This window comes from Euwallacea fornicatus, chromosome 13 (assembly GCF_040115645.1).
Source record: "Euwallacea fornicatus isolate EFF26 chromosome 13, ASM4011564v1, whole genome shotgun sequence".
Taxonomy (NCBI): Eukaryota; Metazoa; Arthropoda; class Insecta; order Coleoptera; family Curculionidae; genus Euwallacea; species Euwallacea fornicatus.
The window spans coordinates 1,649,939-1,670,949 of NC_089553.1; the positions used below are offsets into that span (position 1 = coordinate 1,649,939).

General features: G+C 36.7%; 1 protein-coding gene across 5 annotated transcripts; it reads left to right on the forward strand.

Annotated features, from left to right (window-relative positions):
- Window positions 1-30: 30 nt before the first annotated feature.
- On the forward strand, window positions 31-19,828 carry LOC136343101 (polycomb protein Scm-like). 5 transcript variants are annotated; one of them, XM_066289520.1, is made up of 6 exons: window positions 6,795-7,402; window positions 10,014-10,115; window positions 12,446-12,565; window positions 16,713-16,901; window positions 18,130-18,465; window positions 18,558-19,828. In XM_066289520.1, the coding sequence occupies exons 1-6, from the start codon at window positions 7,052-7,054 to the stop codon at window positions 18,654-18,656; spliced, it is 1,197 nt and encodes a 398-aa protein (XP_066145617.1). In that variant the 5' UTR covers window positions 6,795-7,051; the 3' UTR covers window positions 18,657-19,828. The 5 variants fall into 5 exon arrangements, with proteins under 5 accessions (XP_066145614.1, XP_066145613.1, XP_066145617.1 ...); XM_066289517.1 differs by lacking the exons at window positions 6,795-7,402; window positions 16,713-16,901; window positions 18,130-18,465; window positions 18,558-19,828 and adding exons at window positions 31-178; window positions 12,959-14,919 and having other exon boundaries at window positions 12,442-12,565; XM_066289516.1 differs by lacking the exons at window positions 6,795-7,402; window positions 16,713-16,901; window positions 18,130-18,465; window positions 18,558-19,828 and adding exons at window positions 31-178; window positions 12,959-14,919.
- The last annotated feature ends 1,183 nt before the right edge of the window (window positions 19,829-21,011 follow it).

Sequence of the window (21,011 nt, forward strand, 5' to 3'; positions counted from 1 at the left end):
AGGCCACGAATTTAGCCGAGTCCTTCTAATGGTCGCTTTCGGGCGGTGGATTCGAATTGGACCAATAGAAAGCCTGCCTAAGCAGAGTGCTGTCGGCTTTCGACTTCGCATCCAAATTGGCGTGGGACCGCGTTTACGAAGCAAGCGTGCGTACAGTTGAGTTTGGAAGCATCGGAAGGTAAGAATTATTTTTATTTGTGATTGTAAAATTTGTCAGTGTATAATTAATACCTCAGGGCTAATATTTCTTATCACTTGTTAATGCCGGCAAAGACTTGTTACTGGCAATAAGCATTTTAGCGAGTAATACTAGCTCTTGAGTTTACCCGTATACCTTCCATATAAACGCTAGGCAAATGGCTGCCATAAGAAAAGCATTGGGTTGCTGATAGTGAAATCATTTAATTTTTTTATACTGTTTCGGAGTGTTCCACGTCGTTCTGAATTTATATTTCGCTTTCTAATTTATCAGGTAATTTTTTGATGTAATTTCATAGCGATATTTCTATAACAAGCTGAGAAAATAATAGTTTTCTGTTCGGCTTTGTTCATATGGTCGGCTATACACGGCGTATATACGACTCCATTTGCACAGAACGGTCGCCTTGTGCTGTGCTTTCCTTATGGCATATACGGTACAGCATAGAGTATATCTCTTATGGAAAAATACATTACCTGGTTAGTTTTTCATTTCGTTTTTGATTTTTATCTCGTCTTCGGGATTAACGAGTTATTTTGTAAAATCACATAATTGGTGACGTAGACAAAAATGACGCCTTTTATGATTTTTGGGCGTTTGGTGGTATAGTTCTGGAAGTTTTAATTTTGCCGCCAAATCCTCACGAATGTATTGTTGTTTGTATGTTTATAGAAAACGGGGTATTTTTGCTATAACGGTAATGCAGGGCGGATTGGGTTATTGGTTTTACGATTTATGATCGGATTGATCTCCATATTGGGATCCCTAGAAGTAGGTCTCCATTTTGGTAACAATTTGGCGTCAGTAATTACATAGCCGACTTGATTGTTTTTTCCTTGGAAGTTTTTGATTATTTTTTCTATTGATTGTTGTGTTTTACTTTTAATTTTAGGTAACAATCTGGTGTTTGTCGGGTTCTTTTTTCTTAATTTACTAACTTGGTTTTACTTCTTGGACTAAAGCTAGATTTATGTTTTCTGTCAACACGGGCTCCAAAACTTAACCTCAAAATGTAAAAAAAAAAATAATAATCAAAACAATGACTTTGTTAGGATGACATCTGCCAACTTTGACATTAATTTTCAAATAGAATTTATATAAAATTTTAACAATATAACTTATGGCTTATGTTGCAGAAACCATACATCCAGCCTAAGAAAACCTATAAATTTGGGGAAATGTGCAACCCTAACATAATAAATTAATAATTTAATATATTCCATTTTGATAATTTCTATTGTAAATTGCAAAAACTGGCATGGCAAATTTTGACCCTTGTAGTTGGCATGTCTTTGTTCTGGAGCAAACTCAAACAATAGTTGAGAGATACAAAGGCCCAGGGTTGTTGAATCTTGGGTGTGGTTTATATAAATCCAACCTTCACAATTTTGTGATCCATTAGAAACGTATTGCTTTCACAGTAAAGGTAATCTGACAAACTACTAACCTCTTATAAGGCTAATAAAAAAAAATGTTAAATGAGAATGGTTTTGGCCAGCATGACTGTCTATCCATAGACCTGGCATTAAAGCAATATTTTTGCTTAAACAAAACTCATGTGTTTTTGTGATACATAAGGGTTGGGTTTAGCAAAACAAAGCTTAAGCCATAATTCAACATTTCGGTCCAAAGGTAAAAATTTGAGTTACGTATATTTGCAAGAGTCATTTTTGGATATGTTTATATAAGGAAAGTCCTTAATAATGGTAAATCCAAAACCTGGATATATTTGTCCAATAGTGACCAGTGGTATAAAGGTGTCTTCTCTGATGGTTGAGAGTGACAGAAATACAGGGTGTTGAAAGTTGATTTTAGTTTAGCTGCAAAGAAACTAGCTTTATTTCTAAAATTAAGTTTGTTGTGCAAAGTTGTACATATGGATGTTCAATATTCATTTCTGGTAGTACCAAAGGTGAAATGAATTTTCTTATTTGGAATTGAACACTTTGTGCAAGGTTGCTTATTATGAATTGAGCTAAGGGCTGAAAAGTTAAAAAAATCGAAAATACAAAATATCCTGTGTTTTTAACAATTTTGTTTTGAAAAATGTCAGATTCAAAGAAAAGTTACGGAAAATACAATATTATTAAATAATATACTTTTTTGAATGACACCCTCCATTTCTAAAACTGTCACTGTTCATATAGAACAAATTTTAAAGTAATTCCTACCTCTCAATATATACTATAATGTTTGTTTTATGAGATCCATAGAGAATGTGTCATTAATGTCATAAAATTTAGATGTTGTAATTTACAATCTTCAGAAATGTAAGCATTCCAGGTTTTATGGTTAGGATTTTAAGAACGATTAGATAAACACTTTCGAAAGTTAGTTGTTCATATAAAGAGGTTTTAATTTTTTTAATTTCTGATTTATAGGATGATCAAATTATTTAAACTTTTTTTTTTAATTTTCGGTGTTAAATAAAATTGATGTCTAAAATGTTACAAGGCAATATCTGGTGATCAGCTTCATCAGTGACGGAGTTCTAAGTGTTGAATACTAATAGTGCTATAAAAAAAAGAACGGTTCTAAAAAAAACAGACAGGAGTATCATCGTGAAAAGAAGCGTTTAATTGTAGATTGGAAGTGTTTTCTTTTTATGTCACCATTTCACAATAACTTTGATGTTTTTGTGGTCCTTGAGCGGATTGCATTTGGGATATGAACATTAAATGTAGATCACTGATGTCATAAAAATAATAAATATTTTAATAATTTGGTTTGAAACACTTTGAAAGAAAAAGAATCCCATGATTAAAGAAACTTTCATTTAAATGTTCTTTTAATCGTTCATAAAGTCCTAATCACAAAATTTCAAGTACCCTGTAATTCTTCCGACAACATGGTCTCAGAAGAACGTTATTATATCATATCAAATCAAATTACATTGTGAGTCAATGTTGGAAGTCGAAATTGGGCGAATTCGAGCCCTCAAAACATTTCAAATCTTACGCAACGTATCTCATTCTAGTACCCGAGTCACTATTTACACTGCGGAGAAGAATGGAGTGAATGCATACGCACGAAACGTCATCATTAAATCATTAAAAAAACCTCACAGAAGGGGCGATGAACCGTAAGCGCGTAGGGCATTCATTTGGTCCTCATTTGCCATTTACTACTAAACATCTCAATTGACAATAGATAACAGATGCCACTGACATTTCAACGCCCCCTTGAGATTTTTTAATGAACACTCTATTTGACAATTCGAATTTCGTTTGAGAACATCTTAAGGGATTTCGGTAATGGTGATATTGGCTGCGTATGTCCGGCTGTTGCTCAATCTGATAGGTTGAGAAACTGATAGAGATCAACTCAATGTAGATCATCACTGCCAAAAGAGTTTTTTATATTACTATAAATTTTTCCCTCGGCTGTCACTGCGTTCTCGTGGACTCAAAAGTAGTATCGAAAAATAATCGATTTCTATATTATTACTCTTATTTACTACTACTTCATGTTGGTGTAAATGGCAACGAGGCTAAACAAACATCAGCTGGGCGGCATATTCCGTGACCGGTTTGTGGAATTTTAAGGTTTTAAGGTACTACATCGCTTTCATTTTTCACAAATTTGTTTTTTGGCTCTAGAAAAAAAATATACACATCTTAAACAAAACGATATTTTTGCTCAAATTAAGGACGAAACGAGTTCCATTCTGCGCTTACTGCACTCGCTTGCGGCGTTTGCGCAAACCCCGTGTTCATAGTTTTATTATTGTATCATTTCGTGGTTGCTATGGGGGTGTTTCGTAAATGTATGGCGTAAATTTAAGGCTATATTCCTTGGGTCTAAATAAGACGAGTTTTTCGAAACGTATTTCTGTCCGGAATATTTACAAAAAAAAATGTTTTTTTACTAATATAATATTATTTTAATAAATGCTTCTTTCGATTTAATTAACATTTTCTCTGTTTCAAAAACAATACTATGAATTGTTTCCTAACATGTCAGATTGCGTTCAGAATATTCAGGAGTTTGTCCACAGGGCGGGTCATTCAGGTTGTTTCTCTCAGGACTTGCAGACCTTTAGGCACTTACGGGCCTGTGCCCGTATTCCAAAAATCAATAATTCTTATTCCAGATTCCTGTGCTGGATAATAATCTAGAAAGCATCTTCTTGCTTCGACGTAATTGTAATTATTAGCTCTTTGAACTGTTTATCATAGTGAACTGGCATATCAATCACTTTTTCAAGTGAATGGAATCCATTTTAAGTATTGTTACGATGAATAAGTACATACATATGATACTTCTATGAACAAAAACTAGAACTGTGTTTGAAAAAAGTGTATTTTTGATTATATTTCTTCATTATGAGGATTTTTCTAAATTTAAAGCAAATGAGCGATATATATTTTGTAGTGATCCTGTAGCCAATGGTATATCGTTATGCAGATACGTACGGTTTTTCGGACTACATTAGGCCACTTTTTCTAGTAGTGATGTAAGTGGCGAATATTCTCGATCAGACTTTGGCAAACACTGGAAACAATGGTCGTACGATTATTTCTGTTAAGCAAGCAATAGCTAGCAAAAACAATTGAAAATACCAGAGCAAGTCGATGTACAGGGTGTTTCAGAATTCAAGTGGACAAAGACCGGTTAGGTACCTCACATAGAGGTGTCGGAATTAATTTAATGAATGTAGGACGGAAAGTGATAAGTTTGTTGTAGTTGTAGTGTGCTTAAGGGTATAAGATAATTTTTTTCGATCGAGACCTTTATAGTTTTCTAGTCCTGAAGGAGATTTACTCTCTTCCAGTTTAGTTCAGCTTCAGGTAGTTCAGAATAGTTTTTAGTGTCAATTTATATACGTTAATTACATATTATATTAGATGCTGTAAGGATTTTTTGCATAATTACTATTAGGGAGTTCAGTGTGTGACTTACAGTACGGTTCTCTACCAACGAGGCGAGAGGAGCCTAGTCTGCAACTGGGTCTGGGTATGGTTACTACAACGTATATTATAAATGATTTATTTTTTATTTTATTTTATAACGCAAGTCACAATTCGTATAATAATAAAAGGTCAAAAACAAACACAATTTCTTGGAAATATGGCGAACTCATTATTTATCTATCTGAATTTGTCAACAATCTGGATGTGTGTCGAACGCATTTTTTATTTATTTTATAAACATTTTACTTATTCATATAATCTCATGAACATCGCAATGTTTTCAATTATCTTTAATCTTCTTGCGGACCTGAACATTTCACCACAAAGGAACCGAACGCTGAATAAATCACTGAATTTAAACTGGCAACACACCCGTAGGATTTGTAAACCTGCTTGCAAACAAGCATCTCACCGTTTCCCTCATCCAAACTAGTGTCCTGAGTAGTGGTAGAAGTGAACAACTATGATTTGACTATCCTTAGACCCGATGGCGATAATACCAGAAGATCGCTGTTTGTGGTCGATGGAGGAATTGACTTTTCAAAATCTGTCATCGCATATGATGTGCAAATTTGCAACTATACACGTGATTTTGTATTAAATAGGAATGCAGGTTTTGTTGATTCAGGGTAGATGAAAAAACCCGACAGTAAAGCAAAGGGAATTTGGAGCAATCAGGGATCTGATAAAACGGTGGTATTTAGTGTCGAATTTTCTTAAAAAAATCAAATACAAAATGCTACAACAGTACAAGCTTCGAACTTCGTTGATTGGAGTTCAATAATTATCTAAACGTCATTCTACGTTTAGAAACAATATGCGATAATTATATGGAATTTTTAAGGCAGATTACATAGAGTACACTCCTAGATGAAAAACCCAGTGTTTCCTTGCATAAAAGTTGAGTCTTAGCGTTTTTCATAGAAACCGTGAGTGAAACCTTAGGTTTATGATATTCAATAAAAATTTTAATGTTTTCTTCTCAAATATTGCTATGTTGGAAAAATGAAGAATGAGTGCTTATCTTTGTATTTGTACAGCTCCTTCTTTTACAGATTTTTTCGGGCACCTAAATGTGTTTTTATTGGTAATGACGTATGAGTAAAAATATTTTAATATATGACTAGAAACAAGGCAGCCCCGCGGATTATTAACGAGCTGTTTAATTGAGCAACGCTCCCCCTGCCGGCTTTTCAGTGGCCTGGATTGAACGTAGCGTTCAGCGTTGCCATAAATTTCCCTTCAGTTTCTTTCCCCCTTTTCTTTTGCCCTTAAAGAATGTTAATTTTGTCTTTTTAAATTCGATTCTTACAAACTATTATTGGCCCTCTCAAAAAATCTAACATAGACATACATAATCGTGAATGAGTTTTAAGTGCGGTCAAGATCGCGGGTTCTAATCTTTTCAATTTTTGCTTTGGAACCAGCTTACTCTCTAATATTAAAAAAAAAATAAGGTTTTTTCGTTTCTGACGAGTGCCTTGAAAATAGGTGAGAAGTTATCTGGTACAACATAGAAATTTGACCCAAGGCGACAACGCCGCCCTTCCTGCAACCTTCTTATTGACCGTTGTTCGGGTTGGGAGGGGCCGCGGGGGGGCCATAACCGGCTCACAGAATCTCTTGCGCAGGCCACTTGAGTCGACATCACTGGGCCCCGTTCACGCGCGCTGTTGCCGCCATTCAGTCCCAACATTTTTGCCGCGTGCACCAGTTCGCCTTTCCGAAATATGTTCTGTGCTCTTGAACGCGGAAAAATTGCCCGTAAAAGTGAGCGGCTATTTAACGTTTTAACGCCGATAATTTAACGTAGTGCTTGGGCTACGCCACGTGGTTGTGTCTCGCTTATCTCTATTCTGTGTCATTCAGTGCCTTCCTCATGTTGTATAGTGATTGTGCGCGCTGAAAAGCCCTTTCGCCTGTTCTTTCGCCGTCCGCCATGTCGGATAACAGGGGCGCCTGGGAGGGTAATATGTGGTGGAACAACGCCGACCAGCAACAGCTGCTCCAGCAGATGCAGCACCAGCAAAATTTAGTAGAGACAGCCATTAGTTCTTCGAGTCAAACTCCTCAGAGTCAAATGTTCAGTTACAAATTAGCCAACTCCTTCGACTCTACAAACACCTCAAATTCCAATGCGGAATCTAATCAGTTCAACGCTAATTATACTCAACAACCACAGCCACAACAACAGCAGCAGCAGGGTCAGTGGTGGAATTTCCAGCAAGACATGCAGAATACCGGCTTGCAAGGGTTGCAAAATATGTCCGACCAACAGGAACATCATTTGGTAGGCATCGGTGATCAATTGTTTTGTCTTCTTAATTTTTATCCCAACTAGTGGTCAGTCTTATGAGTACTAGGTTTAATAATGACCGTGGGGCCGCTGAAAACTTTTATAATCCTCCTACCTGTTTGCTGCCTGGGGCAACTCGGCGAACCACCGCGGATCTTGATCCCAACTGAATGGCCTCAGGCCACTTCTGAAATGATGTATCGCGACGATGCGGAAAAACAGTCAGACCCGCATTCGTTTCGGTTCTGCTTTTTAAGTTCTGAAAATAACTAGTATAATAAAGTGTACTGAACTTTTTGGGTAATTTTTTTATTACTTTTTCGGCCTAGGTAAAATACGGCGCAAACTGACAACACGAAATGTAATGTAGAGGTGAAAAAATGTATACATGTTTACTAAAATTGCCACTCTCCCATTCCGCATGGAAAAAAATTAACGATTCCGTGTGAAAGAACCCAAAATTTATCGTCAGGCAGCGTGCTTTGCGTCATTATTACTTGGAAATTAAGTTATAAGTCTTTAATGTAGCTTTTTCTTATAGTTTGTCATCTTCCTCTTGCATGTATATTAATAATATTCAGTTAACAACTAACTAAGGTATCGGAGAACCGTGTTCGAACTACACCCTATTACAGTAAAAATGCCATTTTGCATTTTCTTTGCAGTTAAAGAGACTGCTATTTAATTATATGGACATTTAAAGTATTATTTTACAGTACACCACAACCAACCAAAACAACAATAAAAAGTCCAGACAAATTGATGGATAATACTACTTTGACCATTTTATGTAAAAGCTATATGGAATATAGTGCCTCTGTTCCCCTGTGTTCGAACTTACTCCGACTTCATACACACACAATTTTTTTTAGATTTCTCTGGTTGATAAATTGCAAATATTCTTTAGATTGTAAGGAACCGGAAATAAGAATCAAGAGGTGCTAGATCTGGGTGCCAGGTCATCTTACGGGACCTTCGCGCCAATCCACCTATCCGGATAATTTTCATTCAGCTGCATATAACTGAGCTTGGGCATTTGAAATTAAATTTTTACAATTGAAAACTTGCCCGCCGACTTACTACTAATAAAAAGACATTTTGCAGACAAATGTTAAGCTAAAATTTTAAACACTTAGAAAACTGTCTCCAGCGTACTTTGGATGCAGGAGGGCTGAAATAAACAGTTTCCTGTTAATGCTGACCGCCCATCAATTGAGAATCCGTGGTAGGAATGGGAACTGTGAGCCACAAGTGGATTATCGCGAATCCGATACAAATTGAGTAAAACAAAAAATTCCTCCTTTCAGAACTGTTTTATGCAAACCCCAATTACCACTAACAGAAGTTTTCGCGAACTTGGTTCCCTTCTGATAGATCTTGAACTGAGGGGGAGTGTTGTATGTGCACAGGGTGGTTCAAAACGTGTCGGAAAATAAAGGGCGTGGTCTTTTGGGTTGCTGTAAGAAAAAAACTTCCCATTAACATGAGTCTGCAAACGCACCATTCTGGAAATAGAGTGTGTCAAAAAAGTTTTTTTTTTCTTCAGTTTTTTGATAATATCACAGGAATCGTTTGAGATACAGAATTCAGATTCTGTACACCTGTTATCGTTAATATTAGTTGCGTTTTGAGCGCTACTTCAACTTTTTCCCGTATGCCAGATGCGGAGATTTTAGGATTGCATGAAATTTTTTGCCCCAAATTTCGACGCCACTGGGAAAATTGGCATTTTGAATCGCAACAATTGCATTACACGTTTTGTCTTCTAGGTCCCCAGATCTTAAAAAGTTCAATTTTCACTACACCAGTTAATTCTGTTAAAAAACTGAAGAATCGCATTATTGTATCCTGCAATACGATCCGTAACACTCCGGGGCATTTTCGAACGGGTACGTTAGTCGATAAAACGTAGGTCGGAGGCCTGCATTATCATAGGAGGAGGCCATTATCAACAATTATAGCATGAGGAGTTCCAAGTGCCCTCACGCGTGCTATTGCGATTTCTAAAATCATCAAAAATTCTGATGGATAGTTTTCCTTAATATTCGCCTTGCTAATGAATGTTAATATCACTAAATTAATTATCACATGCTAGGGGAGGATATGTGATAATGTGGAGTGAAAAGGGCACTGACTTTTTTTGTTTCCAGCTTTATTATTTATTACCATAACTTGGATTGTGAAGTGTGTTTGAAGCAAAATATCCATATATATATATATATATATATATATATGGATATTTTAAAGATTTTTAATACTTATTAAACCTACTGACCTCTAGTGTTCTGAATATTCCTTTCAATAACTTTTCTTAGGCATCTTTAAAATATACCCCTCATCGTCAATCTATTCGAATTATACCGTTTTTTTCCTTTGAACCCAAGTTTTATGTCTTCAGTATGATTCAATGTTTTTTTTTTTTTTTGTTGGTTAATACTCTAAACTACGAAAGCGACGGTTTGCACATAAGAGAGGTTCTTTGCAGAGATCATGTTCTTAGCAAACATAGTAGTTTCATAGGTTTCTTTCGGATCAAATGTGAATAAAAATCTTTCAAAGTTGTTTGATGTTTGATTCTCATTCTTATAAACGTTTGTTGTTACAGCAACAGGACACTCAATCAAGACAAGAAGAAGCTGAGAGGCAAGAAGTGAACCGACAGCACCAGGAGGCTGTACAGAGGCAGCAGCAGGAGGAATACAGGCAGGTGACATGATATTTTTAATTCGAATATAAAATTGTAAGCATTTCTTTCATAGTTATGAATTTATGTGGGTTTTGTAACGTTTTTCCATCGTTTTGCATAGCTAAACACCATTAGAGACTTAAACACATGTCGAATTTTGGTTTAAAATTCCGCTTTATAAATCCTTTTTTAGACTTAGACTAAGCATTTTACTGACGTACATGGTGAGCCCCGTCAACTGTGTTCTGGGTGGGTTTGTGAAAATTAGGCGGGCCACGAAGGTACTTGGCTTTGATCTAAGCTTTCCAACTTTATCGACGATCTAAAACGCAATCGATTCATTATTTGTCTAAATTCGTTATGAAATTCAGTTAGTAAAATTGGGTCAAGTCGTTAATGTGAAAAGTAGTTTGTTATAAAATTATACATCAGCTTGTGTTTGTCTATTTTGCAATGGGTAGTCGAAGGAAAGGAGATCTGGTTAATTAGAAGTAATTAGTGATAGCTAAAGGGTTTGAGCGATTCAAGAGATTCACTGTGTTAAAAACGTTTTGCGACAAAAATTTGATTTTAAATAGTTGGAAATACGAAATGTGATTTTTTTAAAACGAGAATCAGTTTCTTTCATTTATAGAATTTCTAAATTTACTATAAATCCTCGTTAAGTCGGAATTAAAATCGGATGACGACATTACGACAAAAAATGTTTAATCAACACAGTCTAATGAGTCAAATTGAAATTGTCCAGATGCTTTTGAATTTGACCGTTAACTTTAAGATTGACAGAATGAGTGGAATTACTGTCATATAGTAAGTAGCGACACTTTTAACATTAAACTTAAATTATTAATTTACCAGAAAATATGTGGATAGGTAGAAAGAATATTCTTTCGCTATTTAAAATTGACCAGAAATGTCCATTGGTTTAGCAGTGAAATATTGGAACCAGTAAAATAGGTTTTCTTGACCGAACATTTTACAACCTTAAATCCCCATATATTGCATTGAATGTAAATGTGAGGGTGGCCAAGCACACCTTAGGATAATGCATTATTGGTGTTTGAAATATTTTTATAGATTACGAGTGGTTCCTGGAGGTATTGTGTAAATAAAATTTAAGTAAAACATCAGAAAAGTTTTAAAAAGCATTGGTGTTTGTTAAGTGCATTAATAAGAAAATAGTTTCCGAGCTTCCGATATTTAGCTAACGTTATGCCAATATGGTGGCCACTCTATATTACTTAATTTGGTGCTGAAAATCTAAATCCACTACGGAACTAAATAATTTTGTGTCTTTAAAAACTCCACTATTTTTTAATAATTAATGTTCAAAGTACCTATATACTTCGCTATTTGTATTTAATTAGTAGTAAACATATTTGGAACAAATTCACCTTTTTAAAGATTGGTTTTTAAAGGCCCGCAAGTAACGTTAAGGCCATATTCCGGCTGGTTTCGTTTTACTCCTACGAAGGACGTCTCCCCAAATGAGAAAGGGGCAGCGATATCCTCGACGACTTCGACTGAAATCTTGTAACCAAGAAGTACGTCCTACTCCACTGAATAAGCAATCCCAGAAACGAAGTCATTAAACTGTTCTGTAAATATATACCCTCAAGAATATTCACCATCGTTGTTACTATTATCATCTTTCCATCTCATGATGTTGAAAATATTATGAAACTTGCTCAAGCCCGTCCTGGTTTTATTGGTCAAAAAACCTTTCTAACCAAATAGTAGCATCATGCACCAACGCATCTTCATACTTTAAATTTGATACAGAGGTTCATGCATTTTTTCGACCTCTCATATTGAGACCCATACATGGAGCAAACCTCCACATCATTACCCACAATATGTTAATCTACTTGGCATCTACGAAGGTTTTTTAATATATAAATCTGCGGTTTTTAGTCAAACAAGTACTTCAGGAAGCACCGTACAGGGTGATTGAAAGTATTTATACAAACTTCAGAGGGGGATGCTGATAGTACTTTCAAATACAATATTCTTAATAAACCACGGTTCTTTGCAGAATTGTTGCGACGAATCGTGTTCATTTTTTTTGGTTCAACAAATAATTTTTATTTTCGAAAAAATCATTGGCGTGCGTACCATGATTTTCTTCATGCATTTAATTATATATTTAATTACATATTTAATTACAATTTTTTATACAGCATACGCGCATTTCATAGATACGGACATTTACAAAATTTCATTTTGAAAAACCCAAGAAGAATAATGTATAGCAATTATTTAGTAAATTAGTTATTAATGTGCGATGTAATAATTAGTTTTTCATCTTTTTGCTTGAGCTTGCAATTTAAGTTATAATATCTTGCAGGCAGCATCAAGAAGCTCTTCAGCAGCACCACCAAGCGATAGCAGAAGCTCAAGCTCGCCAATTTCAGTTACAACAGCAGGCACATCAGTTGCAACAACAACTTAACCTCCAAAACTACAACCAGGTAATACATTATTCTTTCCCTTCTTTCCGGTGTGGTAGTGGCAAAATTTGAAAGTTCCGGTTTTGGATGTATTTTTTTTCTCGCTCGAAGAAGACGTTTTCATTAGTGCGCGAAGTTTGGGAAGCTTGATTTTGGGTCTAAGTTCCTGCGAGGTAGGCAAGTATAATGTTAGTTTGTGTCAGAGATGATTTGGTAGTTGAAGTTGAGAGCGCATATAGACGGAGTGATTCAAAACTACAGCTCAAAATCAAGCTTCTGTATTTCAATGTCAATCGTCTTGAGTCTTAAGTAGTTTTGAGCGACTCTGCATCATCTCGTTAAAGCTCTCAGCTCGAAAATATCTCTGTCATATAACCGACACTGTACTAACCTGAACTTAGACCTTTTTTTTAGGTTCGATGACCGTCGCACCAGGCCGAATGCCAATCAGAGTCATATGATCACAGGCGAATATGTCCGGCAGCTCGATGAGTTCAAAGTTTCGAGGACCGGGTCGGCCACCTAAAAAGCCTGTTTCTTGCACCTGGTGCAACGAGGTCAAACTACCTCTAAAGTACGTTTTCCCGACCACAAACGGCAAGAAGGAGTTCTGCTCGGAAACTTGCTTGGCAGAATTCAGGAAGGCCTACGTCAAAGGCAGTACCTGCATCCAGTGCAATAATGTGATACGAGGCAACAACCGGGAGTATTGCTCAACGTTCTGCATGAATAAGCATCAAAAAAAGGAAGCAGGCAATAGATTAGGAGGGGGTGTAGGCCCATCTTCATCCATGGACAGTTCTCCGATAACATTCCAAACTTTCGATTGGGATGAATATCTGCAGGAAACGAATAGCGAGGCTGCGCCTTTGAGCTGTTTCAGGCAGGGTTCCAGCCCTCCTCTAAATGATTTTAAAGTAGGCATGAAGTTGGAAGCAATTGACCCTAGAAATGTCACGTCAACGTGCATAGGTACTGTGATTAGCACTTTAGGACCGAGACTGCGATTGAGACTCGATGGGAGCGACAATAAAAACGATTTTTGGCGTTTAGTGGATTCAAGCGAAATACACCCCATAGGCCATTGCGAAAAATCCGGAGGAATGCTGCAACCGCCTCTGGGATTTCGCATGAACGCCAGTTCTTGGCCCATGTTTCTATTGAAAACCCTAAACGGGGCCGAAATGGCCCCTTCCAAGGTATTCCAGAAGGAACTCCCGGGGCCAAAGTCGAACTTATTCCAAGTGGGGCAAAAATTAGAGGCTGTTGACAAGAAAAATCCCCATTTAATTTGCTGCGCAACTGTGGGCGCGATCAAAAAAGACCAAATTCATGTTACCTTTGACGGGTGGAAAGGAGCTTTTGATTATTGGTGCAGATATGATAGTCGGGACATATTTCCTGTCGGTTGGTGCGCGAAATCGGGTCATCCTTTACAGCCACCAGGGCAGAAAAATAATACTGGAATCAGTAGGTTCAGTTTTAAGCCTGCTTTCGCCCCTTTTATACCCACAACCACAGTCAGTTCTTCGGTTTCTGATGTAGTGCAATCAGAGGCAGATACTTCAGCCTCTTCATTCCCTGCGACGTTTATATATTTTCATAGAAATTGCAACGGGGGTACTTTGATAAATACGGCATTGTTACCAGTAAGTCTGGATGACGTTTCAATGTTGACACTGCAAAAGAAGTTCCTAGAGCAACTGCTGACGGCCTCTAGTCAATCTGACGTAGTCATGAGTAAACTTCAGACGTTAACAGGAGACGATATTGATATTAATTTCAAAGGAGACATTCATACTTTACAATTACCAAAAGTGAATACCGTTTATGATTTAGAGAACATGCTGCAACAAGTGAGTCAAACATTGCAGTGCTGTCCGAATTTGTGGGCTTTAGAAGAATCTTCGAAGGCTTGTTCCTCGTGTGAACTTAAGGAAACTCCCAGGGCTCCTGCAGTAAAACGAAAAGCTCCCGAACAAGAACCTGCAACTTCAACTACATTTGCTGGTTCTTCGAGTTCGCTAACCTCTCCTCCTCCTGCGAATATCAACTTGGGCAAAGTTCCCATTCAAGAGTGGGGCATAGAAGAGGTTATTCAGTTCATAGAGGCCACGGACCCGCATTTGGGGGTGCACGCGGAGCTCTTCCGAAAGCATGAAATTGACGGCAAAGCTTTCTTATTATTAAATTCGGATATGATGATGAAATACATGGGGCTTAAGTTGGGTCCCGCATTGAAAATTTGCAATTTGGTGTCACGGTTGAAGGGGCGGAGATTCGCTACGTAGAAGCAAAGAGAGAGAGAGAGAGATAAAGTAAATTAGCTTTGTAATGTATAGTTTATCTCAGTGAATAAAGTATATTTCGGTTCATTTGGTTTGTTTTGACAATTCTGTTATTGTTCCGTTTTGGAAAGTTGCTCTGTGATTTATGGAGAGACATGTGACGGGTTGAAATCAATTACTTTCATACGAATAGATTTGAAATCCTTTAATTATCAGTAAGCTTCTTTCTCCAAGCGTTCAAGCTGACAAGGTTTTTTTAACGTTCTCGTGTAAGTGCCAGAAATGATTTATGCGATTGGAATATATGATATTTAGCTTTTCTATGTCAATTAGTTAATCAGTGTAGTTGCTGTGAATGCACTACCTACCATTAAAAAAAGTATTTTGCGATAGTTCGGGTTTTACGTATCTTACTGTAGTTCATATACATATGATATATATGAGAATTTATTGTACAACTCCACTGCTAGATTTCCCAAATTTGCACTTATTTAATGTGAAGTAGTTCCCTTTTGGAAGTTACAGATGTGGACAATGTATAATCCTCAAAGATTGTATATGAAGGTTCTAATTCGAGACACATCATTGGGATTTCGAAAAATGCAAGAGTCAGATAGACAAAAGCAGAGCTGTGCATTTTTATGGTCCACAATGTCTCACTTCAAAACCTTAACAGCCAACGCAAAAGTGGTCTCCCTTGCCTTTGTTGCACTAACCAACTCTGTATCTCTTGCCGTTTAATGAAATCGTAATGATATGACTACAATAACTATAAAAAGGCGTATTGTGAATAATATGCTTTTTCCGTCGACAGAGCATTGACGCGTGCCTGACGTGTGATCGGTGTGTCATTTCTTTTAATGTAGGAGTTTTCAATTTTTGACTCTCGTTTAATTTACTTAAAGCCCGCCAGAGTTACTTTTTAAACTTACACCAGAAATGATAGCCAATGTATCCGATTGGTTGGAAATCGGCTTATAGGAGTCCATTAAATATCCAGATCGTCATGTCTGAAATAGATGGATAACAAACAAGTTGGTTAGAGTCATGAGTGTTAACTAAATAATTCTGAAAAAGAGATAAACCGATCACGTGTTGAGCATAAGTGCTGTAGCTCTTCAGATGCAAACTGATTTTCAACCAATTTCATTGGGATCAATGCGATATCGCTCTTACTTCGAGGTGTTTGTCGCCTACGTTGTCGCGTCCTTCAATAAATTTGACATTTTGTGACTTGTGGCGTAATCAACTGGAGTTCAGGCGTTCAGCGGGGTCCATATCAATATGAGTTTCAACGGAGAGTTTGATCAGACTTTCTATTATAGAAAGTGCATACTACTTCTGAATTAACAAACTTCATTCAGCACGTCAGCCGAATTTGTGACTCACGAAAATCTCCGAAAGTTTATTCCTTGTATGAAATTAAGCAAACCCCTAGGGCTTTTATGGTGTGTGTGGGGCTGCACGCAAGACTTTTCAGGAAGTACGAAATTGACAGCGAAGCCATTTTGCTAAATTTGGATGTATTGACGATTTATATGGAATTATTTTGGAGCTGGACCCCACATTGAAGGTTTGCGATTTGGTGTCGAAGTTAAAGCGTTGGAGTTTCACCGCGTAGGCAGTGAATTAGCTTTGTATTGCATAAAGTTTACCTCAGTGGATAAACTTTACTTCGGTTCACTTTGGTTCGTTTTAGAATTTTCCATTATTGGTCGGTTTTGAAAAGTTGCAGCGTATTTCGTTTAAAAAGAAATTTTAAAATTATCTAGATTATGTGCCAATTCTTGACAAAATAATGAATATCTTTTTAAATAAATGAGTTTTTTTTTTGTTCTGTAGAAAGAAATTCTCTAACCGATGATCTTTTTTCCTTAAAGGTTTTACAGCACACTCAAATTTCTCAAACGAAAGGAAGAATGCCCAAAAAGGCCGACGCTAAACCTAGGGGCCGCATGACGGCCTATGCATTCTTCGTGCAGACTTGCCGCGAGGAGCATAAGAAGAAACATCCTGAGGAAAATGTCGTTTTCGCTGAATTTTCTAAGAAGTGCGCCGAAAGGTGGAAGGTAAGAAATCAACTTTGATGGCGAAATAAATATTTTGACCTTAAAGAATTCGATTCTAAACGCTCTAAAGGTTGTTCGGTATTTCAAGAGGTAATAGGCAGAAGATTCGCACAGTCACCGCGTTAGTGCTTGATTTGTGAACTTTCAGCACAAATTTTAAGTAAAAAGAAATGGAAAACTCCTTCGATATCTCTGTTATTTGTCATTTTGTATAGAACTTTCCGCACCATTTAACTTGTGGACGATGCAAAAACTCTGTCAGTGAGAGACCATTAATTACGCGGGGAGAAAACCGAGTGGCGTGCGTTCCCGTTGATTTTTAATTTATTTTATATGCGAGACAGGTTTTTGTGCTTTTTTGTGGACGCTAATATGAGTGACACCCTGAACAGCATTGAAAAGTTATAAACGATATTTAAGGTCAAGTTTATGACAATATAACATCAGAATGTATGAGAGATTCGAGATTGATAGATGACAGCTATGTGTTGGTGGGCAGATAGATAGTTAGGTAAAAAGATTTGAGGTTGTTGGGTAAAGAACATATAAAACGTGTGACAAATGTCACAATACATAGTAGATTTTCGAAGTTATAACATGAAAATTTGGGCTTCTGTTAGTCGATCGTAGACATGTTTCAATCCACCATGCACCGTGTCGAAACGGTTCAAGAACTTTTGCTAAGCATATTTTTCATTTCGCGTCACAGGTTGTCCAAAGAGATTTTCGAACCGTTGTGGGACGACACCAATCAACTTCATATTGTAATTCAATTTAATCTCATTGTTGAGTTTAAGGGCCACGAAGTGGTAGTGGATGGAAATTTTCCGGTAATTTCTTCCAGATATCGAAGGTGGTATTTCAATTTTGTCTAATACAGAGATTGGACAATTATTAATAAATCATGTTCACAAACAGTCTATTGCATCTAAGAGGTGTTGTTTATTGGCGCAACGTAAGCTTGTCGTTGACAAAGAAGGGAAAGTATTGTTATTGTGTATTGGTTGTTGATGACTGTCTCACTTTTGTAATTAAAAACCAATTATAATTTATATCTAACCAAACTTCGGAATCTAACTAAATGTTTTCGTAAAACAAACTTTTTATACTGCCAAACTGTTCAGTCGCGTCGCGCCTCCCCGTGGTAGAACTTATTTGGAAATTAGGACATAAAGTTTTCTATTCTACCTTGCACCGACGATAATTTTAATATATTTGTGTTTTATAGACTATGTCTGATAAGGAGAAGAAACGCTTCCACGAAATGGCCGAGAAGGACAAGAAGCGCTACGACTCTGAAATGCAGAATTACACTCCCCCTAAGGGCGAGAAGCAGAGGGGTAAGAAGCGAAAGCAGCCCAAGGATCCCAATGCGCCCAAAAGGTCCCTGTCCGCATTCTTCTGGTTTAGCAACGACGAACGCTCCAAAGTGAAGGCCCAGAACCCCGAATACGGCGTTGGAGACATCGCTAAGGAGTTAGGCAGAAGATGGGCTGACGCTGATCCTCAGTCTCGAAGCAAATATGAAGCTCTCGCTGATAAAGATAAAGCCAGATATGAGAAGGTCAGTTTGGGTTTTAGCTATAATACTGTGCCAAAATTCGCTTAAAAAGTTGTAAATAATTTTTATATTTTAAATAATATTTTTAATTTCAGGAAATGACAGCGTACAAAAAGAAGAACAATCCGGCCGTTCCAAAAGCCGAAGAAGAGCCGGAAGAGGAGGAAGAACTGGATGATGAAGATGACGATTAAACTCGCACCGTTTCGCTCTCATCGTTCGCCTTCTCATTCCCTCAGGTTTCGGCCGTCCGCCGAAGGTCGTGTCCGCGTTTGTTTTAATTTAATTTGCAGCACTTGTAGTCCGTTCGGCGGCACGGCGCTCGGCGTCCGGTTCCACTTCTGTATATAGTTAATCCCGTAAATTTGTTCTTTAATGTAATTTTGTTTTTTACCCGTTCAGTGTGTACTTATAGCAGTCCCAATATTCGGGCCAGTTGACTAGCCGAAATTGGGAACTGTTATCGACTGATAGAGTGGTGGAAGACGCGTGCAGGAGCTCTTAAAACGTTCAGATTGATGTATAGGTGTTGTTTCTTTGCTCCATTCTAAATTATAGTGATTCGTAGATTTAATCTCTTATTATATAAAGGGTTTCAGCGACATGACTTCGCATTGTGTGGCTCCCTGGTTAGCAAACTTTAGTAGCTGGAATAAAGTTCTCTTGGACTTTGTGGAAAAGATACTAAAGTTTGATTTTAGGCTGTTGTGGCAGGCACCACGCAATGAACCATACCATACTACCATTGTTCTTTTGTACAGTCTATTCGCACATGTCTGTCGAGAGTTTTGATCGCGAGAAAAACCATAGATTTCATCTTTTTAGTTCCGTTTCAACCTACGTTTTCCAACATACTCCCGAAAATTTCCTTTCGCGCGTCACAGTGTTTAGTTCATTGTTCGATATTTATTTAACCTTCCGGCGGTCGCACTCTACACTTTTTATTGTTTTATTTATTCTGTTTGTTGCACGTTACTACTGCCCTTTCAAAGTATTCCTTATTAGGCATCGGTCTTGTAAGTAAAGTTAGTTAGTATTACATTTGATTTTCTTTTTCAATTTTTTTATGCCATCCGTTTTCAGTTGTTTTAACAGTGTGTAACAAGACGCGATCACCGTAGGGTTAAAGCTTGCGTATTTAAGATTACCAATTTAGGTCACGGATCAAGTACAAAGTTTGGATTCACAGGAATAGGTAGGAGTTGGTAATTTTGGAAACGGAAGCCATTAGTATTTTTTAGATGTAATAAATTTTAGTACCACTTCCCCTAGCGCATAAGCAGAGCATATTTATTATTATTTCTCCATTGTTACATACATGATACGCAATAGGGAATAGTTGTAAAATTTCTAAACAAAAACCAAAGTGGAGGCATGCCGCCTCTATTTTTACTAATGTACGTTAAATGGACAATATGTTACAAGAAGTGCATTGAAACGAGCATGTTCTTTGACCATTTGTTAATTTCAGATTCACAGAAAAATAACCACAGAAAACCTTATCTGACCACTATTTTAACTAAATTGATAAATTTTAGACTTCGTTTTTAGTTTCCATAAAATGGATTTGTAATGATGGCTCTGTTTTTATTTGTAGGCCAGATTGATAGGAAGCAATGTTTGTTTTTTTTTTATAACGTCTAGGGAGGAATAAAATTTTCAAAAAAATTACGTTGTATAATTCAATCTAACGACAGGTTTTTGATGTAAAATGAAACATCTATTAAATAACGTCTAATTTCTAAGAAGTTGAATCTAGATACCGGTATTTTTAAGCCGAATAAACATTCATAAAAAAAGGTAATTATATGACGAACGCCATCTAGGTGTGAGTAGACGTACTAAGCATTTAATTGAAAAAATCTGTTTGAAATTGTCTGTATTCAACTACTTTTACAAGGCTGATAAATGAAAATTGGGTGCATTGATTTTGAAAATATTTGGTTTCCAGGTAAGTATATGGTGTAGGCGTTTCGATATGAAACATTTTTCAAATCGGAGAAACTTTATTTTTGTACAAAAATATTCAAAATTAGTGTACAAAATATATACTATTTATAAGCTGATATTAGTTTTTTTGTTTTTTATATGCTGAAATTTTTTTAGGAGTTTTTGCAAACTATGAGTCACGGACGAAATAGTGCTTTTAAAGAAGCAGATATCTTTAATCATAAAAGTTGTAGTTTGTTTTCACATTCCTAGATGATGCCACAATAAGAATTACAGATGTCTCATAGAAAAAGTTTTTTTTATTATGTATTGCTCAATTTTATCTACTCTTGTTTAGATGGCGCTGACACAAAAATATAGTTTTTTTTTATGGGAATTTAACGGGATACATTTAATTAAGACACATTTTACTTTAGAATGTTTTTACTTATGAACAGACAATAACAAACTAAAATACTGCACTAACAATTTTTAAATATCTAGTTGAATCAAAAAGATATCATGAAAATCTTTGTAACTTCCGGTTCTTCTTTCATAGACCCGATCACCTTTTGCAACGTGAACCTGTTCTCATTTGTTAACTTGAAAGTGGCCTTCAG

Bases quoted from the DNA above. Each gene is read 5' to 3' on its own strand.
- LOC136343101 (XM_066289517.1), top strand. From the start codon at position 13,018: ATGTCCGGCAGCTCGATGAGTTCAAAGTTTCGAGGACCGGGTCGGCCA.